This window comes from Penicillium cosmopolitanum, assembly GCF_028827165.1.
Source record: "Penicillium cosmopolitanum strain IBT 29677 chromosome Unknown utg000003l:1.0-3747932.0:1.0-3751027.0, whole genome shotgun sequence".
NCBI classification, from domain to species: Eukaryota; Fungi; Ascomycota; class Eurotiomycetes; order Eurotiales; family Aspergillaceae; genus Penicillium; species Penicillium cosmopolitanum.
In genome coordinates, this window is record NW_026622673.1 from 3,008,521 (window position 1) to 3,030,094 (window position 21,574).

At 49.8% G+C, this 21,574-nt stretch overlaps 4 protein-coding genes across 4 annotated transcripts; 3 read left to right on the forward strand and 1 right to left on the reverse strand.

Moving 5' to 3' along the window:
* Nucleotides 1-16: 16 nt before the first annotated feature.
* N7509_001152 (uncharacterized protein) lies at nt 17-2,099 on the forward strand (the record flags this gene model as incomplete). Its single annotated transcript, XM_056625789.1, has 5 exons — nt 17-19; nt 90-1,132; nt 1,194-1,374; nt 1,452-1,897; nt 1,976-2,099. 5 exons carry the CDS (start codon nt 17-19, stop codon nt 2,097-2,099), a joined length of 1,797 nt encoding a protein of 598 aa, XP_056494371.1.
* Nucleotides 2,100-3,394: 1,295 nt separating this feature from the next.
* On the reverse strand, nt 3,395-8,067 carry N7509_001153 (ABC transporter ATP-binding protein; the record flags this gene model as incomplete). Its single annotated transcript, XM_056625790.1, has 12 exons — nt 3,395-3,421; nt 3,474-4,446; nt 4,500-5,029; nt 5,080-5,252; nt 5,303-5,879; nt 5,938-6,544; nt 6,599-7,014; nt 7,252-7,306; nt 7,366-7,481; nt 7,535-7,615; nt 7,663-7,871; nt 8,019-8,067. 12 exons carry the CDS (start codon nt 8,065-8,067, stop codon nt 3,395-3,397), a joined length of 3,813 nt encoding a protein of 1,270 aa, XP_056494372.1.
* Nucleotides 8,068-8,330: 263 nt separating this feature from the next.
* N7509_001154 (uncharacterized protein) lies at nt 8,331-11,185 on the forward strand (the record flags this gene model as incomplete). Its single annotated transcript, XM_056625791.1, has 2 exons — nt 8,331-9,378; nt 9,423-11,185. The coding sequence occupies 2 exons, from the start codon at nt 8,331-8,333 to the stop codon at nt 11,183-11,185; spliced, it is 2,811 nt and encodes a 936-aa protein (XP_056494373.1).
* A 94-nt stretch (nt 11,186-11,279) lies between these two features.
* Nucleotides 11,280-20,943, forward strand: N7509_001155 (uncharacterized protein; the record flags this gene model as incomplete). Its single annotated transcript, XM_056625792.1, has 6 exons — nt 11,280-11,756; nt 11,801-12,404; nt 12,509-13,300; nt 13,380-14,152; nt 14,218-14,733; nt 14,782-20,943. 6 exons carry the CDS (start codon nt 11,280-11,282, stop codon nt 20,941-20,943), a joined length of 9,324 nt encoding a protein of 3,107 aa, XP_056494374.1.
* Nucleotides 20,944-21,574: the final 631 nt, after the last annotated feature.

The window sequence follows — 21,574 nt, forward strand, 5'->3', positions numbered from 1 at the left end:
CCAGTCAACCTCCAGGATGGTATGTTTCCACCGATACTCGGCCCAACGCTCCATATGCCCCGAGCAGCCAGTGGCTCATCGTTGAATAGTCAGGGAATTACGACTACCCACCTGCCTCTTCTCGCCGCTCATCTCGCCCCAGTGGTCCCGAACCGCCTATCCCCGAATCCCTCCCTCAACGTGTCCAACGAATCATCGACGCTCTCAGTGAGCGTAACGACGAACCAGAACTAGACTCGGACCAGAACAACTCGCATGGTGTCTTCCGAACTAGTCTGCATCAGATTCTCGATGATCTCGCTCCCGATCTTATTGCCCAGAGCATACATGAGGGTTTAGAGACCCCGCGCGAAAGTCATTCCACTCCACCACCCCGGCCTTCACGAGATAGTCTGCTCTACCTCCGAAATTTGATACACTCAGAGAGTAACAACTCGAATCCTGGCGATACCGATCGTGCATTGCAAACACTGAATCAGGAGATTGAAGAACATCGGCTCGATACAGTCCGCCAACTCACCCACGCCGAACAATCCCGGGCCACAGTCCAGCAACAGCTTCAGCAGTTAACATCAGACGTGACAAGCCCTTCTCGCAGACATACGCCCGGTAGAGGAATTTTGGATCGACTCCGCCCCGAGCGACCACCGTCAACTTTGAGTCCCGCTTCGTTAACCCAGGAACCCCGCTCAACGAACAGACTGATTAGACGCCGCTCGTTCAGGTCTGATTTCAGAGGGATTGATCCGAGCAATCTCACAGCACCAGTTCCTACACCGTCCCTCATGCCGCAGCCCGCGCACACAAACCGTGATGGCCGTGATGGCCGGGCGAGGTTGAAGCGACGAAAGTTGGACACCGACGACAACCGTGAGGGAATGAGGGGCTTTAACTACGGACAGTATGGCCAAGTAGTTCCCGGGGCACTGAAGATGGAACTTGCCAGTTGTGATGGGGGCATTTATGACCCGGACGGCGACTGTTCATTCCCGGAGAATATTCTCCGGAACGACAGTTCGGTCTACTGTACCAAGTCCGACCGCTGCAACCTGGTTCTACGACATCAAGGCGAGGCTCCCTTCTGCCTGAAGAAGCTTGTCATTAAAGCTCCTCGAAATGGATATGATTCCCCGTATGTTTTCGCAGAGCACGGATACCCGCCCTATGATGACTTCACCGCTGACACCATCTAGTATCCAAGAAGGCATGGTTTTCGTCTCGATGACATCGGACGAACTACTCGCCCGCACTGCCCAATACCAAATCCAATATTCAAGCGTCCACCGCCGCCAACGCCGCCGACGAATGCGTGCCTTGCCCTCCCAAGAGTACCTCAATTCGTTCCGCACACCCTTGCAATCTCTAGAACGCACCGTCCTAACGGGGCCTAATGCTCTCCCACCTCAAACAACGAAACACCAGAACCTCAAACCTCAATCCCACATTCCGAGTTTCGCATAACAACAGACTACCACGAGAACTCCGAAGACAGCGTCTTCCACGACCAAGATGACTCCAACGAGGACATCGCCGAACTACAACGACTGGAAAATGAAGAAGACCCCCTCTGCTCCGACACCGACGAGAGCGTCAGTGAAGACGACGACGAAGAAGAGGAAGAAGAGAGAACCGGCCTGACCGATAACAACCGCCGCCTCCGCGAACTATCGCGCCGCGCCGGCTTCATGCGACGAGGCTGGTCCGGGTCCGAACCGCGACGCCAAGGCCAACCTAGCCTCATCGACCCGATCCCGCCCCCGCCCGTTGGATCTGGATCTGCATCGGGATCTGGGCCTGGGCCTAGCGGGGCAGGCGGGGCCGAAGTAATGAAGCCTCATGCGCGATTCTTTATCGAGAGGGAGAAGAGTATGGTTAGCATCAAGTTTGATCCTCCTCCGTATGTGATTCGTCCAGTCCCCTCCCAGCGAAAGGCATGGCAGAACATCTAACTAACCTGTTCTGTATCAATACGTAGGTCCGGCCGCTTCATCCTAATCAAACTCTGGAGTCCACGCAACGCCGACAACATCGATATCCAAAGTATCATAGCGCACGGGTACGCTGGACCACGATTCTTTCCCAGCGGCGGGTTCCGCTAAGCTAAGCTAGGCCCAAGGCCAGGGCCAGGGCCAGGTTCTGGTTCCAAGGACTTGAACTTGAACTATTTTGCTCTTTACTATTTTCTCCTTGCTCTCTGCTTTTTCTTCTCTTGCTATTTGTTACCGTAAACGAATGGCCTGTTACCTTGCTCACCTCGGAGGTACTTGGCACTAGTTTATGACGGAATGTTACGACAGGAATGAAATCATGATCTGGAAAGGGGAATTGAATTAAGTTTCAAGGTTAATTCGGGAGTGCTGGTCTGTTCCTAATTTCAAGTTTTTCTTTGGTTTAGTTGGCGTTTACCTTTTTTGCCCTTGCCTAGAGGGAGGTAGAGCTCCTGGCAGTTTCGGCTAGGCGTTTGAGTTGATTAAAGTACTAATAGGTACCTACTAGGTAACTATTGATATACCCTCAATGTTGATCGGATTGATTGAAGTTGAAGAAGTTGAACCTTAAGAGGGCACAGCTAGTAGTATACTAGTAAGCTGCATACTTGGACTCGTTCACCTGGGCATTCGTAAAAAAGGTGACGGTAACACTGGCTCCTCGGGAATCGATCGCTCCCTGACTCGGAGCACTCTGAGTCACGGTTCTCTGTTTCACGCCCTTGTTGGATATCCTGGTCACTGAGCATCTCCCAATGAATCCTCACACTTCAAGGAATCAATCAACACCGATTCCATTGGGCATGACGAGTATTAGTCAATGCGCAAATCCTCGGATTGAAACTAATCCTGAAGCATGAGTAGTGCGTATGAAGGTGGAAGGACAACACCAGCAGTACAGGGAATCCAACATGAGTCTGGTGGGGCAAGTACAGCGTACTTTAGCGTCAACTAATATAGCGCAGGTTTTGGATGGTATTTGGGTGGCCCCGAAAACCCCAACCCATACAAAATGAATGGTATTAGTCGTATCCCAACCAGCCCCATGGGATAGGGTGCATCTATTTTCGTAGAAAGTCAAGATTGGTTGTTAAGACAATAAATCACAACTTGCGGGGAGAAGCCCCCTTTAATTCCCATACGCATCAAATGAATTATGGTATATGAACGCGATAAATGTGCCCACCCGGTGCGATTCCATCCTGGATCCATTTTGCAAGAATCACACCGGTCACATCGTACGGTGTCTCTTTCCCATTTTCTTCTTCATTGGACCTGGTCCTCTTACGTGCTCCCTTAAACTATCTCGGAAGATGAATGCTTTGATACTGCATATATAACTTGAACTCAGGCTAGGGCCTTCACCATGCTCCTGATCCATTCACCGTTTCGTACACTCACCTTACCTATTGGTCCAACGCCTGTGCTTGACACTGAAACCAAAGTTAGCCTTAACTGAAATCCACTGGGAACAGACCCACCTACCATTTCCCAATATGCTCCCCGATTTTGCAATAGCTCAGTATGAGTGCCTTTCTCCACAACCTTTGTGCCTTGACCGGCAGTCTCCTGGCCGAAAACAAAGATCGTATCTGCTTTTTGGATCGTCGCCAGTCTATGTGCCACGGCAATAATGGTCATATCTCGTTTGGCTGCCAGTCTTTCCATAGCCTCCCGGATGAGACTCTCAGATTGAGAGTCGAGACTAGATGTCGCCTCATCTAAAAGAAGAACACGTGGCTTAGAGATCAATGCTCGTGCGATGCAAATGCGTTGCTTCTGGCCTCCACTCAGTGCGGCTTGCGCGTTGACTCCGAGTTGCGTGGAGTAGCCTTCAGGGAGAGAAGTGATAAAGTCGTCGATCTCCGCATCTTGACAGGCCTGTACCATTTGGGACTCGGTGTTCTCATTCGTGTCGGCTAGACCGAGAAGAAGATTATCACGGATGCTGCCGTCGAATAGCTTGGGCTCCTGGCTGACGAGGGAGAGGACATTCCGGTAGGATGATAACTCGATGGAATGAATGTCGCGACCACCCAAGAGTACAGTCCCTTGCGTGGCATCGTAGAACCTTTCAATGAGAGAGATGATTGTCGATTTACCACAGCCGGATGGCCCGACAAAGGCAACAAATTGACCGCTTCGAATGTTCAGGTTTAGCCCAGTAAATGTGGGAACATCCCGAGAGGGATATTGAAATGAGACATCTTTGAATTGGATGTCTGCCCGCACTTTCTCTCGTATGGATGGTAGAGGTACAGCATGGCTGGATTGCACACAGCCGTTCGATTCAGACTTAAGGCTGAGAATTCGGTTTCCTGACGCTGTCGCTTGCGCGATATTTGGTCCAAAACTGAGAAATTGCCCTGCAGACTGACCTCCTTGAATGATGGCAACGTAGACGACGAAAAATGTCACCACATTGTATTCACGTGATGCAAGCAGTTGGCCACCGTACCTATGATTTTATGAGCCGGTTTCCGAAATTGAGATGGGATAAATGCGTCATACCAGAATGTGAGTGCCATGGAGCATAATTCGAAGCTATCGGCAAATGCAAACATCAGGGTCGCGTACCAAGCCTTTCGCATAGCCCGGCGTCTCTGCGTGGTGACCTGTTCGGAATATCTTTTGAGGATGAAATCCTCAATTGTCAGGGATGTCACAGTCCGGAACGCCCGAATAGCCTCGCTGGCAAACCGAGAACTCTCTGCATATACTTCTGCATTGATGGCCTCGAACTTCATCTCATAACGAATTCTTGCAAAGGCCCCTAGGAACATAAAAGGGGTACCGGCACAAAAGGCGACAGCCGCCAGCTTCGGACCAAACGAAAAAGAGATGGCAATACACCCTATCACACTGAATATAGAAACAAGGGGGAAAGCGCCACTAATGCCGAAGAGCTCCTGGAGCTGCTTAGGATCCGTAGATAGTCGGGATATTAGCGCCCCCGATGTGTTTTCATCCCGATCGAACCATGCCACCCGCTGGGCCATCATGTTGAGGAAGTACTCTTTGCGATAGGTGGATGCGACATTCTATGACTTTGTTAGCCGGGATTCGACTGCCTGGGGGTTACAGGACGTACGACGGAGATCGTGTTTGAGCCAACTCCTATGGTGAAGTAAAACGCTGCCATGGCCAGCGCAAGTATAAAGAACATGAGCGCCCAAAAATTTGCAGCATTCACCAGTTTCTGTCCCGAAAACTGAAATGTTTGAACAAGCTGTGCAAAGAGCCAACTTTGCAACGCGAAACCAGCTATCTTCGGATTAGCAACAGAGTCACTGACCGCAACTGGGGGATCTTACAAGCTGCACCAAGTACGCCCACGAGGGTCAAGAGGTACAATGGCCATTGAACGCGCTGTTGTTTGAGAATTCGCAGAAACCCATTTGAGGAGCCCTTATCTTGGCTCTGAAATTCATTATTGGACCTGCTACTATCATCGCTGCGGATGATAGTATCACTTGGATTGCCATCTGCTACCTGAGGCAGCTGCATGTCCTCTTCCTCATCAACCACGGACTCGGAGATTGTTTGGGACATCAGCTTCTGGGCATTCACAAGGCTCTGATACACTCCCCCTTTGGCTAACAGGTCTAGGTGAGATCCAGCTTCCACATTCAGTCCGTCTTTCATGACGATAATATGATCCGCCCGTCTGACAGTTGACAAGCGATGTGCAATAATAATTGTCGTTTGGTCTTTCGAAACACGGTCAAGCGCAGCCTGAACAATCCTCTCTCCATGAACATCAATTGAACTGGTCGCTTCATCGAGGATCAATATAGGAGGTCGTCGGACAACGCTACGAGCAATTGCTATACGCTGACGTTGTCCGCCACTCAACGTGATTCCTCCTTCACCGACCAATGTTGAATATCCCTTCAAAAACTGTCAGTATGCAACACCAATGTGTCATGGTGAAATTCCCGTTACGTACCAGAGGCAAATATTGAATGAAGTCATCTGCAAATGATTCTTTACAAGCCGTGGTGACAAGATCGACTTTTACCGCCTCTGACTCATTTTCCCGTTGGGAATCAAGCAAGCCAAAGGCGACGTTGTTGAAAATAGTATCGTTAAAGAGAACGGGTTCTTGCTGCACCAGGCCGATTTGGGATCTCCACCACTTGAGGTCTAAATCATTGATATTACTGCCGCCTACCCTGATCTCACCTTCAACAGCCTGTGCGTCTGTATGCGATGAATCAGACAGCTCATACCATCGCTCAATTAAGCCCACGATGGTACTTTTTCCCGAGCCCGAAGGTCCCACCAACGCAGTCGTTTTGCCTCGCTGGAAACAAGCATGGAAGTCTCGCAGTACCTTTGTATTTGGACGTGTTGGATAAGCAAAGGTAACCCCGTCGAAGGTGATATCCGTTCTGCTGGACACGTCTGGGTCTCTCAGTCCAGTTTGAACAGGCTTCTGGGAGTCAATGATGTCAAAGAACGGGCGGGACGCGCTGATGGCCTTGCCGATAATGATTATAGGAGATGCGATGCTTCCCAGAATAGTGACCACTAGGAGAACAGAAAAGAAAACCCTAGACCCGGTCAGATATATGATGATAAACAAGGGTCACGGCAGTTTCACACACGTGATAACGACGTTAATGCTTCCAATATGACCCTCACGGTACAGTTTTAGGCCAAACCAGAAGGCTAGGCCAAAGCTGACGTACATAGCGAAGAAGAGAAGACCCAGGTGAATGCCTGTAACTACAGACATGCGTGATCCCCTTCTCCTTGCTTCGTCAATCCATGCCGAATGCTTTGCGATTAAAGGGGCTTCTGCATTGAGTGAAAGCACTGTGCGGATAGAGGCAAAGACATCTGCTGCAATGGAAGCATGCTTCTGGTCAGCTTGGTCAACCCCATATTGTGCCTTTACAATGAAGGGAATAGTGAGGCTGAAGCCGAGTACCACGAATAGAATGGCGGAGCTAACGACCAAGGTGAGTGCCCAAGAATATCGGAACGCAATTGCATACGCTGATACCAGTAAGGCGAGAGACTGAAACAATAAAGCCAATTTATCAGACACACTATGCTGGATTTGATTGGATAAGGAAGTGATTGCGTGAGTGACTGAGCCCGAAGACACTTCATCCAATCTGCTGATGGGGAGAGAGAAAAGAGCCTGTAAATACTGCAGACGCAGAGCTGCGGAAGCCTGGAGACTAATAAGCCGGAAACAGACCTGTTATCTAGTGAGTATAATGTAGTATCTATGGGATATTTGAAAAAATACCATCGAAACGTAAGTCAGAGCAAACTTCCCAATGAAGAGATATACAATATAGAGGCTTCATGATGTCAGTTCAAGTTAATAGAGCCGCGAATATTGCCAGATAGCCCGACTAACCTGTTACGGTTAACACTTGCTTTGAATGTCTCCTCATTAAGGCTAGATCCCGGTGTGAAATATTGATTGAAATTGCCGACTTGATTGCCAAAGACGATGTTCATTAAGGGCAATGCCTTGAGAGTCAGCTAAAGTTCCTTCAATGAACCTTCACTCAGACTTCACATACCACTCCAGAGCCCATGGCACAGACGAGGCCAAGAACAATGGCCACAATGCCTCCATTTCGGGCACCGTAGGAAAGGATCCTCTAATTGGAGTCAGCATGAGCATCGCGAAGAGATACAGGAAATATACCAGGTAATTTCCGAGAGACGGGCCCTTATCGGGTTCTGCCTTTTCTGCTTCAACGTCGGCCTGGCCTGTCTCTATGGCTTCTGCTGGGTCAGTGTTTTCTGAGTGCTTCTCGTCTAACTCGGACCTGGGGAAGAAGACTCCATGATTGACACATGTGTATTCCCAGAAGATAACCTGAGTGAGGTATGAGAAGATGTCGGGCGATACGTCTTATTATTAAGGTGTCTCCTAGCGAATTACTTGCTATTACTGGATGATTTATGCATAAAAGGACTTCGGACTCAGTGTCTGACAACCGGGATTCTCTGATATCATGACTTGCCCGCTTGTAGGTGCCGATCCACATCTACCCGTACCAGCCGACGGTGAATGTAACCCTAACTCAGATCTGTCCAGATTAAACATTCGATGCAAAACATAACATTACGAGATGATGCCAACAATACACGTACTTTTGCTATGTTACATTGTTCTAGACCCTCTACCAATATGAGCGTGCAGCAGAATATCTATACCCAGGTAGTGGAGCATGGCTCATCAAAACCAAGTTATAAAAACAATGTGGCTTTCACATTGGTTTTCATTATTTTACACAATTTCCATGCACACAAGCGTCCAGCCATCTTTAATTTTCTGTGCCGTCCTAATAACCAATTCTTGACTGCAGCATGGGTGTCAGCGATGTAGAACCACAACTCGTTGTGGCAAACAAATCGCTTCCAATTTTTGCATCAAATGAAAATGGAAGGCCCATCAACATGGACTTCATGGAAAGAGACAATAGCTGGTCCACAAGCCACTACATGGATGACAAAGAACTTCTTCAAGAAATCGCGGAACAATCCCATTTCTCGCTAGATGACCTAGAAGATGTCTATCCCTGCACAGCTCTCCAGGAGGGAATGATGGCTATCACCAAAAAAGACCCAATGGCCTACACTGTTGAATACGAGTACCGCATGCCGTCGGAGATTGATACTTTACGCCTTCACGACGCGTGGGACTGCATCTACCAGGCCAATCCTATTTTGCGCACACGAATCATTCCCACCCGCCAGCAAGGGTGTGTGCAGGCAGTTGTCCGTGGTAGAATACCCTGGGAGGATCAAAAGCCTGGATCTTTTGATGCTATGAGTTGTGAATGGCGAACTGGAGCACCGTTGGTGAAATTCACCTTACTATCAGACGCCGATAATCACCAACACACTTTGACGATCCTAATTCACCACGCGCTCTGTGATGACTGGTCAATGGCGCTACTGTTGCAACAGGTGAATTCAGCATATCACGGGAAGGAAATCGTTTTTCACCCATTCAGGCCTTTGATTGACTATATCTCACAATCTCGACGTGAGGCAGAAGTCTTTTGGACTGCGGAATTCGAGGACGCGCATCAGTCGTCCATGAAAGGATTTCCAACACGGCCCGCAGCCGGATATGAGCCCCGGCCTACCGAATCACGGCAACACCGTCTGTCCAGTTGCACAGACAAAGGACAGAGGTTCACAATTAACTCAAAAGTGCGTTTGGCCTGGGCAATCCTACAATCACATTACACGGGATCCCCAGATAATGTTTTCGGGGCAATCGACGCTGGCAGAGGAACACAGGTTCAAGACATTGAGACCTTGAGCGGGCCAGCTTTGAACTGTCTTCCGGTCCGTGTCATATTGAACCCAGGCGAACGAATAGTCGACGCACTACATAAGGTTCAGAGTAAGTGGGCCGCAACAATCCCTGTCCAGCATATTGGATTGCAGAATCTCTCTCGCTTGGGACAAGGCCCGCGGCTGCATGTCAATTTCAGACGTTATTGGCCGTTGAGCCACGTGACAGACAGAGTATTCCAAGCCTCTTCGCCAACGGTCGAGAACTACAAAAAACATATGATACATACTCTCTTATCTTGCGATGCCGGCCATCTGCCGAGTCCATGTGTATCGAAGCATCCTTCGACCCGGCTGTCATCACCCCAAGTCAGACAGAACGCCTGTTGCAGCAATTTGCACATATCTACCAACAAGTAGAGAGCAGCCCGGCCATGACTCTCCGGGACATCAACACAATCAGTCTCCAGGACAAGTTTGACTTATGCCGTTGGAATCTACCAGTACCGTTGGCTGCATCACGGAGTGTGCTTCACCTAATACATGATCGTGTCTACCACAGCCCCCAGGATACAGCTGTTTGCAGCTGGGATGGGGAATTCACATATAAAGCACTCGACGACCTCTCTTCCGCTCTAGCGAAGCGGCTGTTCTCGCTAGGGATTAGGTCTGGTCATTTTGTGCCATTGTGCCTGGAAAAGTCGAAATGGATGACGGTGAGCATGTTGGCTGTCATGAAGGCAGGGGCTGCTTTTGCGTTGCTGGATCCGGCGTACCCAGTCCAACGCCTTCAAGAGATATATCGCCAGCTTCAAGCTAGTCTTATCATTATCTCGCCCGTAAATGAGCCGATTGTTTCCGAATTCACAGGAAGCCGTTTGATTATTGATGGCACGAGAATGGAGCCGTGGATGAGTGACACTAACGATGTTCTCCCTGAAGCCTTCATTGCTACTCCCCAAGATGCCATCTACGCCACCTTCACGTCAGGATCAACCGGCACACCAAAAGGAGTAGTCGTCACCCACGATGGATTTGCCTCGAGCGCTTTGGCTCATGGCGAACTGTATGGCCTCACTCCACAGTCGCGAGTCCTTCAATTTGCATCACCGGCATTCGATTCTTGCATTATCGAGCACCTCACTACATTGATCATGGGTGGCTGCGTGTGTATTCCCACCACGGCCGACTGCCAAAGCTCACTTGGGGACGCTGTAAGCCGATTTGATGTCAATGTTGCATGCCTGACACCAACTGTGACTCGGATTATATCACCGGAGTCTCTCTGTTGCCTCGAAACTCTGGTATTTGTTGGGGAGGCAGTCTTAGCTAGTGATGTGGCGCGCTGGGAGCCGTACGTCAATGTGCGCAACGCTTATGGGCCAGCAGAGTGTTCCGCGGTCTTCAGTGTTCAGCCCCACCTGCAAGTACATGACCCTTCCAATATTGGATTTCCCACGGGTGCTATCGGCTGGGTTGTCCATTCCGAAGATGATCAAGTTCTGATGCCAGTGGGATGCATCGGGGAATTGCTGATCGAAGGCCCAACGGTGGGACCGGGATACAGCCTAACCCCCGCAAGAACAGCAGCCGCCTTTGTTAATGCACCTTCCTGGCGTCGACAGTTCGGGATCTCAGGTGGAAAGGTGTATAAGAGCGGGGATTTGGTTCAGCATACAGGCGATGGCTCTTTCCGTTACATAGGGCGCAAGGACACGCAGGCCAAACTCCGGGGGCAACGGCTGGAAATGGCTGATATTGAGCATCATCTGCGCAATTCATTTCCTCCCTCCACTGATGTTGTGGCAGAGATATTGAGACCACAGGATATTTTGGTGGCCTTCATCCGCACCGATGAGCCCTTATCCACCGCTTGTGCTGAAAATGGACACGACATCTTCCTCCCCCCCCAGTGATCAATTCCGAATGGAATGCTTTGCCGCGCAGAATGAGCTAGCCAGTACCCTCCCGGCATTTATGATTCCAAGTCTGTTTTTGCCAGTCTCCCAGATGCCAGTGACTACTTCTGGAAAGACAAATCGTCGCGAACTGCAGAAATGCGCGGCTCTTCTATCTTGGGAAGACCTCCAAAGTTACCGTGGCAGCCCGTCGCAGTCTAGACGTTCTTCGAGCTCTCAGGAAGAGATTCTTCAACGGATATGGGCCCAAGCACTTAACCGTTCACCCGAGGAAATGGAGGTGACGGAAAGTTTCTTCCGATTGGGAGGAGATTCGGTCAGTGCCATGCAAGTGGCCGCCACCTGCAAATCTGCGGGTTTTATGGTGACCGTCAGAGATATATTTCGCTATCCAAGCATTGCGGAGTTAGCCGACAAGATGGGAACATCTAGCAATAGTTCTTACCTGTCTGCTTTGGCCGATGAGGATCCGATCGACACTTGGTTCAGCTTGTCCCCAATTCAACAGCTCTTTGTTCAGCATACACCCGAGGGACATAACAAGTTCACCCAGCAGTTCCTGTTAAAGGTTTCTAAACACCAACCAGAATCCAGGGTCTACCAGTCCATCAGGGGTACTGTCGACCGACATTCAATGCTGCGGGCATCATTTCGGCGGTTGCCGAATGGGCAGTGGAGCAAGCGATCCGCCCTAAAGGTACGGACAGCTTTTATTTCCGTACGCACTCTGTTCCCTCGATAGGGACTCATGGGCTCCGGGATATTCTCTCAGGAAGTCAACGAGCGTTAGATATTAAGCAAGGAACTGTGTTGGCCATTGATCTCATCACAACGCCGCATCAGCAGCTTCTGTCAATGATGGCCCACCATATGGTCATTGATCTGGTGTCCTGGCGAGTGATTTTGCAAGACCTAGATGAGCTGTTATCGACGGGAACGATCTCTGGGTTGAAATCGTTGTCGTTTCAGACTTGGTGTCTTTTGCAGCATGAGTACAGTCGTGAGGTTCTGGATCCCCGAAAATCTCTTCCAAGAGAGATCCCACCCCCAGCACAAAGCTACTGGGGAGGAGACGACTTGCTCAGTCACAATACGTGGGGGGGGAGGCACTACACGAAGCCATCTGCCTACCAGAGAATATTACGAGCGCAATTCTTGGTGCTTGTAATGATGCATTTCGCACGCAACCGGTCGAACTCATCCATACCTCTCTCGTGTATGCATTTTCGCAGACATTTAAAGATAGGCCCACGCCGACAATATTCAGTGAAGGTCATGGGCGAGAGCCGTGGGACCCTCAAATCGATGTTTCACGTACAGTGGGCTGGTTTACCACTTTGGCCCCTGTTTTTGTGAATGCAAAGAAGGACCAAGGAATTGCAGATCTACTCCAACGCCTCAAGGAGCGTCGCCGCTCTGTTCCTAGTAACGGCTGGGAGTACTTTACTTCGCGGTACCTTCACGAGGACGGGCCACGACATTTTAAGAACCACGAGCAGATGGAAATTATTCTCAATTACACAGGGCGGTTCCAACAGCTTGAAGGATCACAGGCACTCTTGAAACTGGCGACTCTCCCCGACCATGACCTTATTCCTGTTCCTCCAGATTTGCCACGCTTTGCTCTGATCGATGTGTCGGCAACCGTCATGGATAAATGCCTTCATATCTCATTCTGGTACAATCGACGCATGAAGCATCAAGAGAAATTACGCCAGTGGGTTCTGGGGTTCCAGAAGGCATTGGAATCCCTGCCCACAATTTTGAGACAGCACCAGCAGTTTACGATGTCTGATTTCCCTTTGTTACCAGTGACCACAGATGACCAGTTACAAAGTCTGGTGAGCCAGATAGCGGGCAAGTGTCGGTTTTCTCCGTCGGAAATTGAAGAAATTTATCCCTGCTCGCCCGTCCAAACTGGCATGTGGCTCAGTCAGATCAAAAACCCTGATATGTACTGGTCAAGCATGGAATGGTCGCTCCATCCAACGTGCGCCCCTATCGATCTAAATAAGGTGCGAGACGCATGGCAGCGGGTAGTCGATCGCTACACCATTCTGCGGACTACCTTTACAACTGGCCCGGGGACCAGAACTACCCCGTTCAAGTTGTGTTGCAATCAGTCGTCGCAGATGTGAAGACTATTTCTTCTGATGGAAGCATACACGCAAACCATAATCCTTTGACTCAGCAACACGACAGAAAGCAGCCATCTCATTGGCTTATCCTCAGGCCTCAGCCAGGGGAGAAGTTGTCTGTGAACTCAACATCCACCATATGCTCATAGATGGCTACACTCGCCGCCTGTTGATTTCAGACTTCCAGAAGGCCTACGATGGACAGCTTCAGACTGATCCAAGAGTTCAATACAGATCTTTCATCGCGTACTGTCAAGAGCAAGACGGGAAGGCATCGCAGGAGTACTGGAATCGGTATCTTGAGGATGTCAAACCATGCATCTTCCCTTCTTTGGTGTCAGCTGTTGATCAGCAATCTACTTTACTCTCAGTTCCATTAAACTTTGATTATGGTGATCGTATTCAATCAGTCTGCAATGGCCTTGGAATCACTGTTTTCAATCTCCTGCAGGTGGCGTGGGGCCTGGTCCTTCGTGCATACACCGGTTCGGATTGTGTCTGCTTTGCCTACCTGACGGCTGGTCGGGAGATTCCTCTTCAAGGTGCACAATGTATTGCTGGTCCTCTAATCAACCTTTTGGTGTGTCGCCTCTCCTTGAGCGATGAAGATGGAGTTGAGTCAGCTTTACGGAACAACCAGAGCTCCTACGCAAGTAGTCTGGATAACCAGATCTGCAGTTTGGTTGACGTGATACATTCCTTGAACCTATCAGGACAGGCATTGTTCAACACAGCCATGTCTCTGCAAAAGGCCAGTACAAATTGGGATCAAAATGGTAGCTCTGGGTCTCGACTGGAGTATCGTGGAGGACATGACGTAACCGAGGTATGCTCGAAACTGGCCAGGCCAGTTCATATAATATCGTTCAACTGAAGGCTAAAATTCGATAGTTTGACTTGACTGTTAATCTCTCGGTCAATGAGAAAAGTGTCATATCTGGTGATCTTACCTTCTGGTCACATGCACTATCGGAGGTGCAGGCAGAGCTAATTGGAGATGCATTCCAGCGTGTTATAGCGCAGTTACTCGATCCCAACATCATTTACCTGGGTCAATTGGATCTGGTCGGAGCCAAAAACTACCAATGCATGATGAATTTGAAGGGAAATATCCCAGAGGTGGGGACATCCTGCATTCATGATGTGATCCATGAACGGAGTTTGATCAATCCAGCTGCATCCGCTATCTGTGCTTGGGACGGCAGCTTCAACTACGGTGAGCTGGATTGTATATCATCAGAGATAGCCAGCCACCTCCAAGAGCAGGGTATAAGGCCAGAAATATTCGTGCCAGTGTGCAGTGAAAAGTCTCGCTGGGTTGTTGCCGCTGCACTTGCAGTTCTTAAGGCGGGTGGGGCTTTCATCCTCCTAGATCCGTCACATCCCCTTGAACGATTGCAAGATATGGTGCGTGGGGAATTTCAGTGTCCCTTAGTGTTAACTTCATCTCGCCAGAGACCGGTAGCAAAACATCTTGCCCATAAAGTCATTGTGCTTGATGGCGAGGAACAGGAAGTGTGGAAGCTCCATCAGGGTCAGGGCTTACATCTGAAGAAAGTGTCGCCCAACACACCGGCATATGCAACCTTCACATCGGGGTCTACTGGGAAGCCAAAAGCAAATATAATTGAGCATCAGTCATTCATGTCCGCACAAAAAGCCCACCATAAGATGCTAAATCTTGCGGAGGGCTCACGGGTGCTTCAGTTTGCTTCTCACGCCTTCGACGCAAGCATAGTCGAGATCCTCACCACGCTCATTGTCGGCGGATGTGTTTGTATTCCGCAGGACATTGACCGCCAGCAGAGACTAGCTGGATTTATTCAGGAATATCAAGTTGACTGGGCACTGTTGACACCGTCTGTGTCGCGAATGCTGGATCCTAAGGATGTCACATCTTTGAGAACCTTGGTTTTGGGTGGAGAGGGTATGAACAAAGAGGATGTGCGCCGATGGTCTTCGCAGTTGCAACTTATGAATGCCTATGGTCCATCGGAATGCTCGGTTATTGCCACGGTTCAATCTTCCCTTGAGGCACTCTATACAGATCCTGCAGATATTGGAATGCCGGCAGGAGGCGCCACTTGGGCGGTTTCCCCCCAAAATTCGGCCCAATTGACTGCCATTGGGGCTGTGGGAGAACTACTCATCGAGGGTCCCATTGTCGGTAGGGGGTACGCAAATCGGCCTGAGCAGACAAATGCTTCATTTATTGATGCACCCGCTTGGCTACAATCTTTCCGCTCTGGGCGACCTGGAAGGCTTTACCTAACGGGAGATCTCGTAAGGCTCCTGCCCAATGGATCAACTCGGTATATTGGAAGAAAGGACCGTCAAGTCAAAGTGAACGGGCAACGGATCGAACTAGCCGAGGTGGAACATCATGTCCAGCAATCCTTTTCAGGGAGCCCCGAGGTACTGGCCGAGGTGATCGCCCCAGAGCAATGTCAAACGACATATCTGGTAGCTGCAGTGAACATTTCGAACTCGTATCTTTCGACGGAATTTGACAGTGCGGTCGCAGATTCAAGGAAAATTCTGCAATCGGATATCCCTTCTTTCCTCATACCTGCAGCGTTCTTTCCTCTGCACAGGGTTCCGAGGATGCTAAGTGGTAAGGTGGATCGGCCCAAACTGCGTCAAGAGATGTCGCATGCAATGGAGAAACAATTAGAAGGAGTAACCCAAGCTACGGATCGTGTGTCCCAGGATGATTTAAGCCCGATTGAACACCAACTGCGGTGTCTCTGGTCAAAAGTACTTCGGCGTCCAGCAGAGACAATTGGCCCAGATGATCATTTCTTCCGCTTGGGCGGCGATTCGATTGCCGTTATGCGGTTAGCATCAAGCGGCGGACCAGTCGGGCTAGAAATAGCAGTTTCCAACATTTTCAAGCATCCTCGGCTGCGTGATCTTGCGCGTGTAGTTGCTTGTCACTCCTGTTGTGGATCCAGGTCCGCGGCAGATGCTGTGGCAGACGACATCGCTGCATTCAGCCTACTTCAGCCTCAGCAACGTTCCGAAGCCCAAGCTCAAGCATCTCTTCAATGCGGTATATTGCTGGATCAAATTGAAGACATCTATCCATGTACTCCCTTGCAGGCTGCCTTGGCTTCCGTCACAGAAGGACGCTCTGGTGCATACGTCGCATTCCACCGCTATCTACTACCTCCCAGCATTGATCTGGATCGGCTGCATCACGCCTTGGATAGGGTCCTGAAAACACACGCAATTCTACGCACCAGACTTATCTACACGAATGATCTTGGTTGTCTTCAGGTTGTCCTAAAAAGTGATGCGGTCGACTTCCCGCAAAACTCGTGCGATAACGCAATGGGTTTTGGAACAGCCTTGGCCCAGTTCAAGGTTTTCCCAGTGCAAGCGTCAGGTTCTGACATCAAAGAATATCATTTGATGTTAACAATGCATCATGCGGTGTATGACGCGTGGTCACTTGCACGGCTAGCGGAGGCTATAGATGAGGCCTATAGTGACCCTGCGTGTGAATTGCAGAAGCCGCCGCCTTTCCAGCTCTTCGTAAAACACGTTATCTCCCAATCCGAGATAGCACCCCAACGCTGGAATGCAGAGTTCCATGAGATATCTGTGGTACCGTTCCCCTCGTTGCCCTCTCCAACTTACCGGCCGCATGCGTTGGCCCACTCCCATTGTGAAGTACCCACTGGTCCTTTTTCCGAGCACTCTGTCACCAGGACCACGGCTACCTGGCTCGCCTGGGCTCTTGTTCAATCTCAGTACCAGAGCTCCGAGGATGTTGTATTTGGTATTGTCTCATCGGGACGTCGAGCACCAATACGAGGCATCGAAAACATGACTGGCCCGACAATTGCCACTTTACCTCTGAGAGTAACCCTTGACGGTAATAAAACGGTTACCGAGCTGCTGGAGAGCCTGCAGCAATGGTCTGTGGACATAACCGCGGTAGAGCAATTGGGTTTGCACCAAATCGCTAAGCTCAATCCGGAAACCGCTGAATGCTGCAGGTTTCAGACTTTGCTCATGGTAACGGGCCGAGAGGCAGAGGATGGATATCTGGAGAAAGGACTGATGCAACCTATTGAGACAACTTCGGGTCTCGGGGCATTCAGCTCCTACGCTTTACAGTTGACGTGCATCCTAAAGGCTGATAGTGTGATCATTGATGCCTCCTACGACGAGAATGTAGTTTCTGAATGGCATCTGAAAAACATCCTCGACCAATTCAGCCATACCCTCCAACAAGTCTACCAGAAGCCACGTTCTATGATTAGCAACATTCCCACGTTGAGTCCGTGTGCCATCGATCACCTGCGAAAGTGGGCATTACCCAATTGTCCCCCTAGTCCAAACACTGTCAGGGCGATGATAGAAAAGCATTCTGCGAGCCAGCCCCTAGCCCAGGCAGTTTGCTCCTGGGATGGGAACTTCTGTTACGATGAGATGCTTTACCTGGCCCGTAAGGTTGGTTCCTTGCTTGTTACCAATGGTATTGGATCAGAGTCCTTTGTCCCTATATACATGGAACGGTCCCGGTGGACTGTCATCGCTATGCTCGGTGTTCTCCACGCGCAGGCAGCATTTGTCCTTCTTGACACTGCCCATCCCGTGAATAGGATTCGGGATATTTGCAATGAATTTCAACCTTCGCTTATACTGAGTGCGGGGAACAATATGTCCACTGCTCAGTCACTAGCTCCCACGGTCATTTCAGTTGGAGAGGACGCTCTCCAATATCAGATGACAACACCGGACCTACCCAATATGCAAAACCCCTATCAAGCCCTATATGCTATCTTTACCTCAGGATCCACCGGAAAACCGAAAGGTGTGGTTGTTGAGAATGGGGCTTTCGTTACCATGTCGAATCGGTACGCCGAGCACTTGCGGATGAATACTACTTCTCGGGTCCTTCAGTTTTCATCCTATGCCTTTGATGTGAGCATGTTCGAAATGCTTGGTACTTTAATTATTGGAGGCTGTATCTGCATTTTATCCGGCTCTGAACGAAAGGAAGGTCCGACTGAGGCCGTGGTTAGAATGCAGCCATCTCATGCCATCTTCACACCGTCCCTTCTCCGAGTACTGGCCCCAGCCGATCTACCATCGGTTCATACTATCAGCCTTATTGGAGAGCCAGTCAATGCCAGCGATATACAGCAATGGTCAAATCAAGTACGCCTACTGAATAGCTACGGCCCCGCCGAATGCACTGTATTCTTCACTATTCAGACTGGCGTTGATGTGAGTTCCCCAGCCAACATCGGATTCCCAATTGCAGGAAATGCATGGCTTGTAAATCCGCGGGATCCTCATCTGCCAGTACCAATCGGTGCTGTAGGTGAGATTCTGCTGCAAGGATCTCTAGTCGGCCGAGGTTATCTTAACAATCCTGACCGAACGGCATCCGCGTTCCTTTCCTGCCCAAGCTGGCTCCAAGAGTTCTCAACGGGTGACCACAAGAGGGTATACCGCACAGGTGATTTGGCTCGGTATGAAGCCGATGGATCGTTGGTATTCATAGGTCGAAGGGACTCTCAGGTCAAACTGCGGGGCCAGCGGTTAGAGCTCGGCGATGTTGAGGAGAATATCCGCCATCATTGCCCTGGATTTTGGAAGAACGTTGTCACTGAAATCATCACACCAGCTGGACCGGGTCAGGTAGCATGTCTAATTGCGTTTGTTGTACCCAACAACCCTGACAATACCGAGGAACCATATTCTTCTTCCATGGATGTGCCGCTTCAACTGAACATAGCAATTCCACCTAACCATGCCGGTCATATTACTGATGCCAACATCCGGCTATGTGCTGCTATTCCGGACTACATGGTTCCATCTGCCTTTATCCCTCTTCGCCAAATGCCCGAGACCGTTGGTGGAAAGCTCGATCGACATCGACTCCGAGATGCTGGCGCCACAATGACATGGCAGCAGATCAAAAAGTTTGCTCCTAACACAACTCTGGTGAAGCAGCCCATGTCGTCTGACCTAGAGCGGATGATTCAAGACGTCTGGGCAGAGACTCTGACCATTGCACATGCCGAGATCGGGGCTGAAGACAGCTTCTTTCGACTAGGCGGAGATTCGATCTCTGCTCTCAAGGCCACTTCGCGAGCCGAGGCCAATGGCATTAAGCATACCGTTGGGGAGTTGTTCCGTTGGGAAACCATCCGACAAATGGCCCGTCAGTTGGCTACCAAGGCTGGTATATCATCTACCGTGTCGAAATCGCCTGTAAAGCCTCCGTTCTCACTCATCCATCCTGGTGAACATACTTCCATTGTTTCCTCATTCTTCGCCGAGGAGCACCCCTTCAGTGCGGACAACATCACCGATATTCTGCCTACTCTACCATACCAGGAGTTTTATATCCAACACTCGTCTCCCGTTGAATATGCGTACTTATTTCCAGTTGCTGTGGACTTCGATCGTCTTTGTCGCGCTTGCTATCAGGTTGTTTCCTGCTATAGCATACTGCGGACGGTATTTGTTAATCTGGATGATCGCATCTTCCAGGTGATTTTGCAAAGCCTAGAGCCCAGCTTTGAATTTGCAGAAGAAGAGGATCCCGAAGCATACATGACACACCTCTCCCGCCAGCGACCGACCCCAACCACCCAACTACTTTTCAGTCCAGTCCGTTTCAAGGTCATTACTAGTACCGTTCGGCGAGAATTTGTTTTTCTTATCAGTTTGTCTCACGCCCAATACGACCAGTCCTGTATTTCCATTCTCTGGCAGGCCATTGCCGCAGCCTACGCGGGACAAGAGGTCCCCAAGGCTACAGACTTTGCCAATGTGGTTCATCACCGCATCGGGCAACATCATACAGATGCCTTCACCTTCTGGAAGGAGTACTTGCACGACGCTTCTCCGGCCGCACTCGCCCCATTTGGCGTTCCCAAACCCTCACTTCCACCCGTCGAGCTAAAACACCCACCAACGGCAATGCGAGGTATTGACCGGCCCTATCTTCAACCAGAAGCTACCATGTCGACACTAGTCAAGTCGGCCCTGGCATGGGTAATCGCTCACGACTACACCAGCCAATTAGATCTTGTCTTCGGCCAGGTCGTCCATGGGCGTGGTGGCTTGCCTCCGGGAATCGGCAACATCTTCGGTCCTTGTATCAATACACTCCCAGTCAGGATTAAAATTGACACCTCATCGACGGTGGCGCAGTTTATGCGATATGTACAAACACAACAGATGGCTGTTTTTCAACACGACTCGATAACACTTCAAACTATTGCAAAACATTCCACTAGTTGGCCAGAAGACGTCCGATTCGGTCTTCGCGTCCATCACGAGAGTCCGCAGCCTAACAGTTCCTGGGAGCTTGGTGGAGTTGCTTCTTTGGCCAACGCCGGTTGGGGCAACGCGAAGACCATCCCAGGACAGATGGATGTGGTCTCCATGGAGCGGGACTCGGGCCTCGATTTGATCGTGACCGGGGCGGGGGATGTCCTGGGACAGCTGTTCATTGACCAATTGGCAGACAGCCTGACGGAGATGATCCAATTGTTCTCAAAATATCCAAATGCCCCTTTGACAAGTTTGAGGGATGGGGAAGCAATGCCCCAATCCTATCGCCAACCTACTCCTGTGTATAATTGATGATGTAACTTAGCGTGCTTGATATGTATTTGATATCACTATGTAATAAGGGACGGCTAAAATAGTATATTCTCTTAAGTAAAGATGTGCTATGTAGATGCGAGCTTAATCAACAATTTTGCTCACAAGCTCGGAGCCCATCTCTCCTAAATCGTCTAAAAGGCGTCGGAGGCGAGTGTCTTCTACCAAAGTTCTTATCCCGCATGAGGCAAAGTGAATTACCATGCTCCTAAGAGAGTTCCGTTCATCCGTATGTTGACTGTTACCTAGCGGACAGAAGGTTATTATATTATAGTATTGTAGTATAATATTTTCAAGTTCCCTTCTCTGCTCTGAGGTCTTCGTACTACTAGTACTAGTATGATGTCTATCGTGGCGCTCTAATAGATTCGAAAAATATGAAAATCTTCAAGTTTAGAAGTATATATGTTCACAAATTATTCAACAGCCCCAACGCCTAGAAAATGATGTAGTAATAGTAGCAGTAGTAGTATGGTAAGACGATCAATCAACCCACTCATGCCCCGCCCACACACGCCCATCAACTCACTCGCCACAAATTGTAGACGGAGAATAATAAAGACGGAGACAGCGACAGCGATAGATGAGAAAGGTGTCAAAGTCCCAAAAA